Source organism: Lepidochelys olivacea (assembly GCF_965140295.1).
Source record: "Lepidochelys olivacea isolate rLepOli2 genome assembly, chromosome: 14".
In the NCBI taxonomy this organism is placed as follows: domain Eukaryota; kingdom Metazoa; phylum Chordata; order Testudines; family Cheloniidae; genus Lepidochelys; species Lepidochelys olivacea.
The window spans coordinates 329553-344236 of NC_140424.1; the positions used below are offsets into that span (position 1 = coordinate 329553).

The 14684-nt window shown below is 45.6% G+C and overlaps 1 protein-coding gene across 1 annotated transcript in view; it reads left to right on the forward strand.

Moving 5' to 3' along the window:
• The window catches only part of FASN (fatty acid synthase), a 230353-nt gene that overhangs the window by 193635 nt on the left and 22034 nt on the right, over positions 1 to 14684 (forward strand). The window contains 5 exon segments of the mRNA XM_084646886.1: positions 2950 to 3173; positions 3469 to 3670; positions 10538 to 10689; positions 11323 to 11414; positions 11570 to 11721. Of these exon segments, the coding sequence (XP_084503012.1) occupies positions 2950 to 3173; positions 3469 to 3670; positions 10538 to 10689; positions 11323 to 11414; positions 11570 to 11721 (822 nt within the window).

Below are 14684 nucleotides of genomic sequence, written 5' to 3' on the forward strand. Positions count from 1 at the left end.
AGCTCTTTAGGGCAGGGATTTTCTATTCATCAGATGTTTGTACAGGGCCTACCACAGTGAGCCCCAATCAGGGCCCTCTAGGCATTACTGCAATACGAACAATAAAAAACAGGTTTATAACTATGACGGAGTTGGCGTATATGTGTTAGGTCAAGTCTTAACATCATCCTTAATCTTGAAGATCATTTATAAACTGTAAATAAAATGTTAATGAAACTTACCAATGATGTTAAATTAGGAGGCGCTGCAAACACAAGTGAGGACAGAAATGATCCAAAGGGACCTAGAGACATTAGAAACATGGCAGAAAATAACAATATAATTCAGCTTGGAAAAATGAAGCTAATACATCTGGGGTGAGTGGGAATCAAAATCCTGGGAAGCTGTAATGCAAAAAGAGACTTGACATGGGTTAGCAATATGATATGGCAACAAAAAGATGATGAAATTTTGGGCTGCATTGCAAAGACTTCACAGAGCAAGGAAATGATGGAGGTGTTGTGTTGATCACACCTGGAATATTCTATTCAGTTCTGGGCATCTCATTGCTACAAAGATAAGGCCAAATTGGCTGGATCTCCAAGAACAGCAACTGAAGTGGTCATGGGGCTGTAGGGACTGACGTGAGGAAAAAAAGGTCTGTTTAGCTTGGTTAAATGATTTACACTGTCCATGTGAGTCAGGGATAGAACTAAGGATAGAGAGGAATTACTTAAGGCTATAGCATAGGGTATACCCATTAGGAAAAGGGAAACCTAGACTAACTAACTATTAGGAAAAACTTCCTGGTGACGGGCTGTAGCAGGCTGTGGAATAGTTGCTTACGGGAAGTGGTGACAGCCCCATTGTTTGGATCTTTTAAAACTTGTCAAGATAAAGAACTAGAAAGTGTCCAACAGGGAAGAATCCACTGTAGAGATGGACAGGAAGATTAAAAGTGCTTTTACTTCTGTACATTCTATGATTCAGCTCTCATTAGTTGCTTCTGCTCTCAGGATAACTGATCAGCCATTTATAGTTTGTCCTGATAAAATAATGTTTGTAACTAATATCCTTGCTAGTGACTTGTGTGGGTGGAGCTTCTGGTGAACTAGTCTCTCTTCCTTACAGAGCACCCTTGCTCATGTAGTGTTAATTAAGTTGAGTAGATTTTTAGTTCTTAGGGCTTGTCTTCACCATGGGGAGATCGATGCAGCAAGGTCAATTTAGCGGGTTTAGTGAAGACCCACTAAATCGATGGCAGAACGCTCTCTGGTCGACCTTGGTACTCCACCTCTCCGAGAGGAGTAAGGGAAGTCTTGACCAGAGAGCATCTCCTGTCAACGCAGCGCAGTGAAGATACCAGGGTAAGTCGATCTAAGCTATGTCTACTCCAGCTACATGAATAATGTAGCTGGAGTAGCATAACTTAGGTCAGCTTACCTCAGTAGTGAAGACAAGCCTTTAGAAAAATAACTGCTTTATTAACTTTTTCCCTAGAATCATAGAATATCAGGGTTGGAAGGGACCTCAGGAGGTCATCTAGTCCAACCCCCTGCTCAAAGCAGGACCGATCCCAACTAAATCATCCCAGCCAGGGCTTTGTCAAGCCTGACCTTAAAAACGTCTAAGGAAGGAGATTCCACCACTTCCCTAGGTAACGCATTCCAGTGTTTCACCACCCTCCTAGTGAAAGTTTTTCCTAATATCCAAGCTAAATCTCCCCCACTGCAACTTGAGACCATTACTCCTTGTCCTGTCATCCGCTACCATTGAGAATAGTCTAGATCCATCCTCTTTGGAACCCCCTTTCAGGTAGTTGAAAGCATCCATCAAATCCCCCCTCATTCGTCTGTAGACTAAACAATCCCAGTTCCCTCAGCCTCTCCTCATAAGTCATGTGTTCCAGTCCCCTAATCATTTTTGTTGCTCTCTTCTGGATGTTTTCCAATTTTTCCACATCCTTCTTGTAGTGTGGGGCCCAAAACTGGACACAGTACTCCAGATGAGGCCTCACCAATGTCGAATAGAGGGGAACGATCACGTCCCTCGATCTGCTGGCAGTGCCCCTACTTCTACATCCCAAAATGCCATTGGCCTTCTTGGCAACAAGGGCACACTGTTGACTCATATCCAGCTTCTCGTCCACTGTAACCCCTAGGTCCTTTTCTGCAGAACTGCTGCCTAGCCATGCAGTCCCTAGTCTGTAGCAGTGCATTGGATTCTTCCATCCTAAGTGCAGGACTCTGCACTTGTCCTTGTTGAACCTCATCAGATTTCTTTTGGCCCAATCCTCCAATTTGTCTAGGTCCCTCTGTATCCTATCCCTACCCTCCAACGTATCTACCACTCCTCCCAGTTTAGTTTGTCTGCAAACTTGTTGAGGGTGCAATCCACACCATCCTCCAGATCATTTATGAAGATATTGAACAAAACCGGCCCCAGGACTGACCCTTGGGGCACTCCACTTGATACTGGCTGCCAACTAGACATGAAGCCATTGATCACTACCCGTTGAGCCCGACAATCTAGCCAACTTTCTACCCACTTTATAGTGCATTCATCCAGCCCATACTTCTTTAACTTGCTGACAAGAATACTGTGGGAGACAGTGTCAAAAGCTTTGCTAAAGTCAAGGAACAACACGTCCACTGCTTTCCCTTCATCCACAGAGCCAGTTATCTCGTCATAGAAGGCAATTAGATTAGTCAGGCATGACTTGCCCTTGGTGAATCCATGCTGACTGTTCTTGATCACTTTCCTCTCCTATAAGTGCTTCAGAATTGATTCTTTGAGGACCTGCTCCATGATTTTGCTTTGTGACTGTCCCTGTTGCTTTGTAACTGTTATGCCCTATACTCACACATCTCTGACTAGCATGGAGACAAGCAAATGGTTTTGGAAGCTAAGAAATTTAATTTGACAAGAAACTGCAGCAGTATGGTGTGCTAACCATGTTTCTTCCTCTAGGAATGGCCCTTTTCCTGAAGAATGTAGCATTTCATGGAATCCTGCTAGATGCCATATTTGAAGAGGGAAACCAGGAGTGGGAGGAAGTGTCAGACCTGCTGAAGACCGGTATAAGAGATGGTGTGGTAAAACCCCTGAGGACTACGATCTTCAACAGAGAGGAGGTAGAAGCTGCCTTCAGGTTCATGGCACAAGGAAAACACATTGGCAAAGTTATGATCAAGGTAATGACACCTGTAGGCCTTGGCTTCTCTTCTACATCTGTCATCCTGACCCAGGAATCCTGTGTGTATGAACTGCATACAGAAAAATGGGCTATGTGTAGTGAGGTTGAAATTCCCTAACTAGAGCAGCATAGCTGGGAAGGAGAGAGAGAAGGAATCCATTAACCCCATAGCTCACAATATTGCCAACTCAGCCAGTTGACACATCTAATGCTCTAGAGCCCTTGGTTCTGGATCCAAAGAGGTGTGACCTATTTCCTCTTCTACTTAATTGTTGTTGTCTGACTGTTGGAAGGTCCAAGAGGAAGAGAAGGAATTTTCTGTGAGGGAGATTGAGCCTGTCAGACTCGCCGCCATCTCCCGAACTTCCTGCCCACCTACAAAGTCCTACATCATTACAGGAGGCCTAGGTGGCTTTGGTCTGGAATTGGCTCAGTGGCTGGTTGAAAGAGGCGCTCAGAAGCTTGTACTGACATCTCGTTCTGGCATACGATCTGGTAAGAGGATAACCTAAAATAAGGGGTGGGGAGAATGGAGACCAGGAGTTGTGGTCTCATGATTGTGCCCATAGTTAATGTTTCAGATTGTAGTCCGCTAACGAAAATTTGAGGCACAAAGTAGAGCTCACTTCCCATGTCCCTCTGATCATCCAGTTTCCTGGACCACCACACTGTCCCATCTGTTTCCTTTCCCTCTCCCTTTAAACATGCTATAGTCTCCAGTATTCCAAGATAAATCTCTTGACCCGGCCTCCTCTTCCATCTTGTACATCATCTCTTGCGTTTCCTTTGCCTTTGAATTTCTTCAGTGGACTTTCTCCTTTTGCTGCCTATGCTTCTTTGTTAATACATGCTCTCAGCCTCACATATTACATAAAAACAGCCATACTGGGTCAGACCAAAAGTCCATCTAGCCCAGTATCCTGTCTTCCGACAGTGGCCAATGCCAGGTGCCCCAGAGGGAATGAACAGGTAAATCATCAAGTGATCCATTCCCTGTTGCCCATTCCCAACTTCGGCAAACAGAGGCTAGGGACACCATCCTTGCCCATCCTGGCTAATAGCCATTGAATTTATCTAGTTCTTTTTTGAACTCTGTTATAGTCTTGACCTTCACAACATCCTCTGGCAGAGTTCTACAGGTTGACTGTGCATTGTGTGAAGAAATACTTCCTTTTGTTTGTTTGTTAAACCTGCTGCCTATTAATTTCATTTGGTAACCCCTAGTTCTTGTGTTATGAGAAGGAATAAATAACACTTATTTATTTTTTTTTTCTCCACACCAGTCATGATTTTATAGACCTCAATCATATCCCCCCTTAGTCGTCTCTTTTTCAAGATGAAAAGTCCCAGTCTTATTAATCTCTTCCCATACGGAAGCCGTTCCATATCCCTAAATCATTTTTGTTGCCCTTTTCTAATTCCTATTATTATTATTTTTGAGATGAGGCTACCGCACCTGCATGCAGTATTCAAGATGTGGGCATACCATGGATTTATATAAAGGCAATATGAGATTTTCTGTCTTATTTATCCCTTTCTTAAGTATTCCCAACATTCTGTTTTCTTTTTTGACTGCCGCTGCACATTGAGTGGAGGTTTTCAGAAAACTATCCACAATGACTCCAAGATCTCTTTCTTGAGTGGTAACAGCTAATTTGGACCTCATCATTTTATATGTATAGTTGGGATTATGTTTTCCAATGTGCATTACTTTGCATTTATCAACATTGAATTTCATCTGCCATTTTGTTGCCCCGTCATCCAGTTTTGAGAGATCCTTTTGTAGCTCTTTGCAGTCTGCATGGGACTTAACTATCTTGAGTAGTTTTGTATCATCTGCAAATTTTGACACCTCACTGTTTTTACCCCTTTTTTCCAGACCATTTATGAATATGTTGAATAGGACTTGTCCCAGTACAGAGCCCTGGGAGACACCACTATTTACCTCTCCCCGTTCTGAAAACTGACCATTTATTCCTACCCTTTGTTTCCTGTCTTTTAACCAGTTACCAGTCCATGAGAGGACCTTCCCTCTTATCCCATGACCGCTTACTTTGCTTAAGAGCCTTTGGTGAGGGACCTTGTCAAAGGCTTTCTGAAAATTTAAGTACACTGTATCCACTGGATCCACGTGCTTGTTGACCCCCCTCAAAGAATTCTAGCAGATTGGTGAGGCATGATTTCCCTTTACAAAAACTCTGTTGATTCTTCCCCAACAAGTTCTATTCATCGATGTGTCTGACAATTTTGTTCTTTACTATAGTTTCAACCAGTTTGCCTGGTACTGAAGTCACGCTTACCGGCCTGTAATTACCAGGATCGCCTCTGGAGCCGTTTTTAAAAATTGGCGTCACATTAGCTATCCTTCAGTTATTTGGAACAGAAGCTGATTTAAATGATAGGTTACAGACTACAGTTAGTAGTTTTGCAATTTCACATTTGAGTTCCTTCAGAACTCTTGGATGAATATCATCTGGTCCTGGTGATTTATTACTGTTTAGTTTATCAATTTGTTCTAAAACCTCCTCTAATGACACCTCAGTCTGGGACAGTTCCTCAGATTTGTCACCTAAAAAGAATGGCTCAGGTTTGGGAATCTTCCTCACATCCTCAACCATGAAGACCGATACAAAGAATTCATTTAGCTTCTCCGCAATGGGCTTATCGTCCTCGAGTGCTCCTTTAGCATCTCGATTGTCCTGTGGCCCTCTGGTTGTTTAGCAGAAAGCCTGCTTCTGATATACTTAAAAGGGTGCCCTGTACAATCTGGCTTCTACCTTTCCACTCTACTGAAACTGTCTTTACTCAAGTCCCCAATGACTCCTTCCTTTACAAAGTCTCCCTGTCCTCCATCTAGAGATTCTCATGAAAGTAGATGGGAATCTGGGAGGCAGTGACCATGAGTTAGTTGAGTTCAGGATCCTGACACAGTGAAGAAAGGTAAGCAGCAGGATTCGGACCCTGGACTTCAGGAAAGCAGACTTCGACTCCCTCAGGGAACAGATGGGTAGGATCCCCTGGGGGACTAACATGAAGGGGAAAGGAGTCCAGGAGAGCTGGCTGTATTTCAAGGAATCCCTGTTGAGGTTACAGGGACAAACCATCCCGATGTGTCGAAAGAATAGTAAATATGGCAGGCGACCAGCTTGGCTTAACGGTGAAATCCTAGCGGATCTTAAACATAAAAAAGAAGCTTACAAGAAGTGGAAGGTTAGACATACGACCAGGGAGGAGTATAAAAATATTACTCGGGCATGTAGGAATGAAATCAGGAGGGCCAAATCGTACCTGGAGCTGCAGCTAGCGAGTGATGTCAAGAGTAACAAGAAGGGTTTCTTCAGGTATGTTGGCAACAAGAAGAAAGCCAAGGAAAGTGTGGGCCCCTTAATGAATGAGGGAGGCAACCTAGTGACAGAGGATGTGGAAAAAGCTAATGTACTCAATGCTTTTTTTGCCTCTGTCTTCACAAATAAGGTCAGCTCCCAGACTGCTGCGCTGGGCATCACAACATGGGGAATAGATGGCCAGCCCTCTGTGGAGAAAGAGGTGGTATGGGACTATTTAGAAAAGCTGGACGTGCACAAGTCCATGGGGCCGGACGAGTTGCATCCGAGAGTGCTAAAGGAATTGGCGGCTGTGATTGCAGAGCCATTGGCCATTATCTTTGAAAACTCGTGGCGAACGGGGGAAGTCCCAGGTGACTGGAAAAAGGCTAATGTAGTGCCAATCTTTAAAAAAGGGAAGAAGGAGGATCCTGGGAACTACAGGCCAGTCAGCCACACCTCAGTCCCCGGAAAAATCATGGAGCAGGTCCTCAAAGAATCAATCCTGAAGCACTTACATGAGAGGAAAGTGATCAGGAACAGTCAGCATGGATTCACCAAGGGAAGGTCATGCCTGACTAATCTAATCTAATCACCTTCTGTGATGAGATTACTGGTTCTGTGGATGAAGGGAAAGCAGTGGATGTATTGTTTCTTGACTTTAGCAAAGCTTTTGACACGATCTCCCACAGTATTCTTGTCAGCAAGTTAAAGTGTGGGCTGGATGAATGCACTATAAGGTGGGTAGAAAGTTGGCTAGATTGTCGGGCTCAACGGGTAGTGATCAATGGCTCCATGTCTAGTTGGCAGCCGGTGTCAAGTGGAGTGCCCCAGGGGTCGGTCCTGGGGCCGGTTTTGTTCAATATCTTCATAAATGATCTGGAGGATGGTGTGGATTGCACACTCAGCAAATTTGCGGATGATACTAAACTGGGAGGAGTGGTAAATACGTTGGAGGGCAGGGATAGGATACAGAGGGACCTAGACAAATTGGAGGATTGGGCCAAAAGAAATCTGATGAGGTTCAATAAGGATAAGTGCAGGGTCCTGCACTTAGGACGGAAGAACCCAATGCAGAGCTACAGACTAGGGACCGAATGGCTAGGCAGCAGTTCTGTGGAAAAGGACCTAGGGGTGACAGTGGACGAGAAGCTGGATATGAGTCAGCAGTGTGCCCTTGTTGCCAAGAAGGCCAATGGCATTTTGGGATGTAGAAGTAGGGGGGCATAGCGAGCAGATCGAGGGACGTGATCGTCCCCCTCTATTCGACATTGGTGAGGCCTCATCTGGAGTACTGTCTCCAGTTTTGGGCCCCACACTACAAGAAGGATGTGGAGAAATTGGAGAGAGAGTCCAGCGAAGGGCAACAAAAATGATTAGGGGTCTGGAACACATGACTTATGAGGAGAGGCTGAGGGAACTGGGATTGTTTAGTCTGCAGAAGAGAAGAATGAGGGGGGATTTGATAGCTGCTTTCAACTACCTGAGAGGTGGTTCCAAAGAGGATGGTTCTAGACTATTCTCAGTGGTAGAAGGGGACAGGACAAGGAGTAATGGTCTCAAGTTGCAGTGGGGGAGGTTTAGGTTGGATATTAGGAAAAACTTTTTCACTAGGAGGGTGGTGAAACACTGGAATGTGTTGCCTAGGGAGGTGGTAGAATCTCCTTCCTTAGAAGTTTTTAAGGTCAGGCTTGACAAAGCCCTGGCTGGGATGATTTAATTGGGGATTGGTCCTGCTTTGAGCAGGGGGTTGGACTAGATGACCTCCTGAGGTCCCTTCCAACCCAGATATTCTATGATTCATTCTCTTAGTTTCAAAGACTGTACATCTTCCCTATCCAACCATTATACAGGGGTAGTAACCCTCAAGCTCTTGTCCCCTCCCCAGAGATCTGTCATTTGTCTTTTTTTTTTCCCTCTTGCTCATATCCCTGAGTGACATTACCCAATAATTAAATGATTCAGATCTGCCTCATCCACACCTGTCTTTGTCTTGTGTTCCTCTGTCCTGACACCGACTCAGGCTCAACATGGGAAAAACTACTACTTTTTCTATTTCCATTGACAAACCCACGACTCTGCATGTTCTGCAGGCATGCAAAACTTGGTGGCATTTGACTCCCCAACTCAGTCCTCCAACTTCAATGTTGCTAACTCCTGCCAACTTCTCCATTCCAAAATCTATCCATTCCTTTCTATCCCACTGCCTTAAATCTTGTCCAACTTTTCATCTCTCACCTTAGTTACTGCACCCTTTTTCTTTCTTCCACCTCCTTCACTCTTGCCTTCCTTGTCCAAAGTGCTGCTGTGAAAATTAATCCACCCTGCCTGCTGATCTTATCATGTCCGTCCCCTCTTCAAATCCCTTCACTGCTGCAGCAGACTTTGTCCCCACTTTCAAGATCATATATAACTCTGTTCCTGCCTACCTCTCTTCTCATCCTCTGTTCACAACTCCTTCTTCATTTCCTTCCCTCACTGTCCTCTCCATGTAATGTCCTCTTTCGTATGGCTCCCTCTGCCTATCCAGTAGAACACTCCTTCCTGACTTGTTTCAGAGTAGCAGCCGTGTTAGTCTGTATTCGCAAAAAGAAAAGGAGTACTTGTGGCACCGTAGAGACTAACCAATTTATTTGAGCATAAGCTTTCCTGAGCTACAGCTCACTTCATTGGATGCCGATGAAGTGAGCTGTAGCTCAGGAAAGCTTATGCTCAAATAAATTGGTTAGTCTCTACGGTGCCACAAGTACTCCTTTTCTTTCTTCCTGACTTGTTACCCCTGGCCTTCATTCTTTCCTTTTCAAAGCTTCGCCTTTATGGAACCATATCATCCTATGTCTGCAAAGCACAAGGCATGTTTTTGGCTCTGTATAAAGTAAAATCTACAGCCTTGCCCAGAGAGAGAGCACACACTGTTACCAGAGGGTGTATGTGGTGGGACCTGAAACATGGAAGAGCTTTCGTGCAAAGGCCACAATGAAAGTTGCTAGATTCCTTTTCAGGGAGCTTATTTCCTGTGAGCTATGGCTACACTATAGCACAAGGAAAGCATTCCACATTTTAAATAGCATCTCCATCCAATATGCTCAGCATTTAGAAGAGGGAGTATTGTCTTCATCTTAAAGATAGGGATACAGGAGCACCAAGTTACATGTCTTGGATCACACTGTGAACTGATGGCAGTTGGGGAAAAGAACGCTGAATCTGTCGTCTGTCTAACCGTTAGTGAACACTGAATCAGTCTGCAACCATAAGACAGAGTTCTAATGCTTTAGTTTAAATGCTCCTGTTTGTCTTAGACAGGGTAAGTATGACCTGAGAAGTGCAGGAAGCAGAGCTTCACCAGGGCATAGAGCAGAGGTGGGCAAACCTTTTTTGGCCTGAGGGCCACATCGGGGTTCCAAAACTGTATGGAAGGCTGGGAAGGGAAGGCTGTACCTCCCCAAACAGCCTGGCCCCTGCCCCCTATTGCCCCCCTCAGAATCCCTGACCCATCCAAAGCCCCCTGCTCCTTGTCCCCTGACCACCCCCTCCTGGGACCCCCCCCTCCACTAACCGCCCCTCCGGGACCCCACCTCCTATCCAACCTCCCCCATGCTCCCTGTCCCCTGACTGCCCTGACACCTATCCACACCCCCGTCCCCTGGCAGGCCCCCCGGGACTCCCACACCTATCCAACCGCTCCCTGTCCCCTGACTGCCCCAGGGATCCCCTGTCCCTTATCCAACCCCCCCACTCCTTTCCCCCTTACCATGTCGCTCAGCAGTAGGACTGGCAGCCGCGCCGCCTGGCAGGAGCTCGCAGCCGCGCCGCCCAGAGAGCTGGCAGCATAGCAAGCTGAGGCTGCGGGGGAGGGGAGACAGCAGGGGCGGGGCCAGGGGCTAGCCTCCCCTGCAGGGAGCTCAAGGGCCAGGCAGAATGGTCCTGTGGGCTGGATGTGGCCCATGGGCCGTAGTTTGCCGACCTCTGGCCTAGTGTGTCTGGAATGATGAATCTCAAACTAGCCTTTTTTTTTTTTTTTTTTTTTTTTTTTTTGCAGGTTATCAAGCTAAACGAGTCAGAGAGTGGAAGGAGATGGGCGTCCAGGTCCTGGTGTCCACCAGTGATGTTGGGACTTTAGAAGGAACGCAGCACTTGATAGAAAAAGCTTTACAGCTTGGACCAGTTGGGGGCATCTTCAATTTGGCGATGGTGAGTGACAAAAATGCTTGGAACTCAGAAAGGACAGAACAGCTGCAAAAGTGCTTTCTGCATTGATCATACAGGGCCAAGTCAACAGGAGGACAGCTCAGGCAACCTTTCTGTCTTTCAAAGTGCAGTTGGCTGGAATAGGCTTGATAACATGAAGTTGTTGTTCTTTCACTTCCTCAGTCTGGGTCTTGTTTCCCTCGGGTAGTTGCACTACAGAGACCGTATGTTCAGCTCCTAGTGACCCTTGGGGCCGAAAAAAGGCCTATCCTGCACTTTCTAGTTAAGGAAGACCATCACAGTAGGAGTCCTGGAGAGACCAGGACAACATGAAGCCTTTTTGTTGAGGCTGGTAGGGCCTTACCATCTTCAGCTAAGAGATTCTCTTGTTCTTAGTAATATTTCAGCTTAAACGTGTAAAACTTACGTGGTATTACCTTTCTGTGCCTCTCCAGCATCTCTGTACAGAGCAACATTCAGAACACATTTCTGGGAGATCTTGGCTGGATCTTTTGTTCCAGAACTTAATGTAGAATCTGCTTGTGCATATTTTTGAGGTTGAAATTGCAGCAGGGTTAGACTCAACCTGAGCAGAGACCGGAGAGATATTGATGTTACTTCTTCTGTCTCCTGCAGGTCCTTAAAGATGCCATGCTAGAGAATCAGTCTCCAGAATTCTTCCATGATGTCAGCAAACCCAAGTTTGCAGGCACCCTTCATCTGGACTGGTAGGTGTCATAGGAGGAATAAATGTGGGGTGCTTGAATGGGGCCAGAGGCCAATAACATTCAGAAAGGTCTCAACTTGTTACTGTCACGAGAGGGGAACAATCCTTTTAAAACAAGTTGTTAATTTAATATAATTTTTTCTATTCCATTCATAGGGTGAGTCGTGAAAAGTGTCCAGACTTGGACTATTTTGTTGCTTTCTCCTCTATAAGCTGTGGAAGAGGAAATGTTGGGCAGAGTAACTATGGTTTTGCCAACTCTACTATGGAGCGCATCTGTGAGCAGCGACGGCATGATGGGCTGCCAGGTAACATTGCAGGGCCTCTTCTACAGATAATGCCCACTCCATCAACAACCAGAAGAAAATAAGATATCTCATGCACTTCTCTGGAGCAAATGTGAATGCTCAGAGCTCCTTCCCCCCTCGTTCTCTGGCTCATGCACACACTCTTTGTACTCTGTGGATTGTCAATCAGCATAGAATCCTAGAAACATAGGACTGGAAGGGTCTTTGATAGGTCATCTAGACCAGAGGTGGGCAAACTACGGCCTGCGGGCCACATCCGGCCCACGGGACGGTCCTGCCTGGTCCCTGAGCTCCCAGCCGGGGAGGCTCGTCCCTGGCCCCTCCCCCACAGCCTCAGCCTGCTGTGCCGCGCCGCCAGTGCTCTGGCCTGCTGCTCCTGCCAGGCAGTGAGCCTGGCTCTGGCATGGTAAGAGGGCAGGGGGTCCCTGGGGACAGGCAGGGGGCGGTTGGATGGGGTGGAGATTCAGGGGGAGAGGGCGTGGTCAGGTAACAGGGGGTGCTGGATAGGGCATGGGAGTCCCGGGGGGCCTGTCGGCGCGGGGGTGTGGATAGGGGTCGGGACAGAGAGAAGGGGAGGTTGGATAGGGGGTGGGGTCCCAGGTGGGCAGTTAGGGGCGGGGGTTCTGGGGGGAAGATCGGGGACAAGGAGCAGGGGGGGTTGGATGGTTCAGGAATTCTGAGGGCAGCAGTCAGGGGGTGGGAAGTGGGAATGGGGCAGATAGGGGATGGGGGCCAGGCTGTTTGGGGAGCACAGCCTTCCCTACCCGGCCCTCCATAGAATCATAGAATATCAGGGTTGGAAGGGACCTCAGGAGGTCATCTAGTCCAACCCCCTGCTCAAAGCAGGACCGATCCCCAACTAAATCATCCCAGCCAGGGCTTTGTCAAGCCTGACCTTAAAAACTTCTAAGGAAGGAGATTCCACCACCTCCCTAGGTAACGCATTCCAGTGTTTCACCACCCTCCTAGTGAAAAAGTTTTTCCTAATATCCAACCCACTGCAACTTGAGACCATTACTCCTTGTCCTGTCCTCTTCTACCACTGAGAATAGTCTAGAACCATCCTCTCTGGAACCACCTCTCAGGTAGTTGAAAGCAGCTATCAAATCCCCCCTCATTCTTCTCTTCTGCAGACTAAACAATCCCAGTTCCCTCAGCCTCTCCTCATAAGTCATGTGTTCCAGACCCCTAATCATTTTTGTTGCCCTTCGCTGGACTCTCTCTCCAATTTATCCACATCCTTCTTGTAGTGTGGGGCCCAAAACTGGACACAGTACTCCAGATGAGGCCTCACCAATGTCAAATAGAGGGGGACGATCACGGTCACGATCCATATAGTTTTGCAACCCCGATGTGGCCCGCGGGCCAAAAAGTTTGCCCACCCCTGATCTAGACCTATCCCCTGCACTGAGACAGGATTAAATATTATCCGCACCATTCCTGAAAGGTGTTTGTCTAACCTGTTCTTAAAAACCTCCAATGTTAGGGATTCTGTAACCTCACTATGTAATTTGTTCCAGTGCTTAACTGCTGTTACAGTTAAATCTCCCTTGCTGCAATTGAAGCCCAGTACTTGAAGACTGTTCTCATATCCCTCTTCAGTCTTTTCTTCTCCAGACTAAACCAACCCAAATTTTTAAATCTTTTTTATCATAGATCATGTTTTCTAGACCTTTAATCAGTTTTGTTACTCTACTCTGGACTTTCTCCAGTTTGTCTACATATTTCCCAAAGTCTGGTACCAGAACTGGACACAGTACTCCATCTGAGGCCCGATGAATGCGGAGTAGAGTGGAAGAATTACTTTTTGTGTCTGGCCTACAACACTCCTGTTAATACATCCCAGAATTATGTTCACTTTTTTCCTACAGTATTACATTGTTGACTAATATTTAGTTTGTGATCCACAATAACTCCCCGATCCCTTTTCACAGTACTATTTCTTAGTCAGTCATTTTCCCTTTTTATCTTCTGTGCAATTGATTATTCCTTCCTAAGTGTAGTACATTGCCCATATTGAATTTCATCCTATTTCTTTCAGTCCATTTTCCCATTTTGTCAATCATTTTGAATTTTAATCCTGTCCTCCAAAGCACTTGCAACTCCTCCCAGCTTGGTATCATCCAGAGAGTTTATAAGCATACTTTCTATGCCATTATCTAAATCATTGATCAAGATATTGAATAGAACCAGATACAGGACAGATACTTTTGGGACGCACTTAGTATGCCCTTACAGCTTGACTGTGAACCATTTATAACTACGCTGGACCTTAAAGCAGGTTCATCTAGGCTATCTTTCCCTAGTTTGTTTATGAGAAGATCATGTAATACAGTATCAAAAGCCTTACTAAAGTTGAGAAATACCACATCTACTGATTTCCCCCTATGCACAAGGGTTGTCAGAGAAGGATATTAGGTTGGTTTGATATGATTTGTTCTTGATGACAAATTCATGTTGACTGTTACTTTTCACCTTATCTTCTAGGTGCTTACAAATTAATTTTTTTATTTTATTTTTATTTTATTTTATTTTTGCACCATTATCTTTTCTGATTCCCAAGTTAAACTGATTTTCCTTCCTCATTGAGGAATGGACCTGCCTTGTCCTCATCTCCCTCTTGCTTCTAATGTATTTGTAAAATATTTCCTTGTTACGCTTTATGTCCCTAGCTAGTTTAATCTCATTTTGTGCCCTGGCCTTTCTAATGGTCTCTTCATGGTTGTGTGTGGTGTTTTTGTTTATATAGATATATATATATCTATATATATATCTCCTTTGTAATCTGACTTTGCTTCCACTTCTTGTATGACTCTTATTTGAGTTTCAGGTTGTTGAAGATCTCCAGTTTAAGTCAGGGTGGTCTCTTACCATAATTTCTCTTTCCTACGCATTGGAATAGTTTGTTCTTGTGCCCTCAATAATGTCACCTACCAATTCTCTGAGTTTGGTAAAGTCTGCCT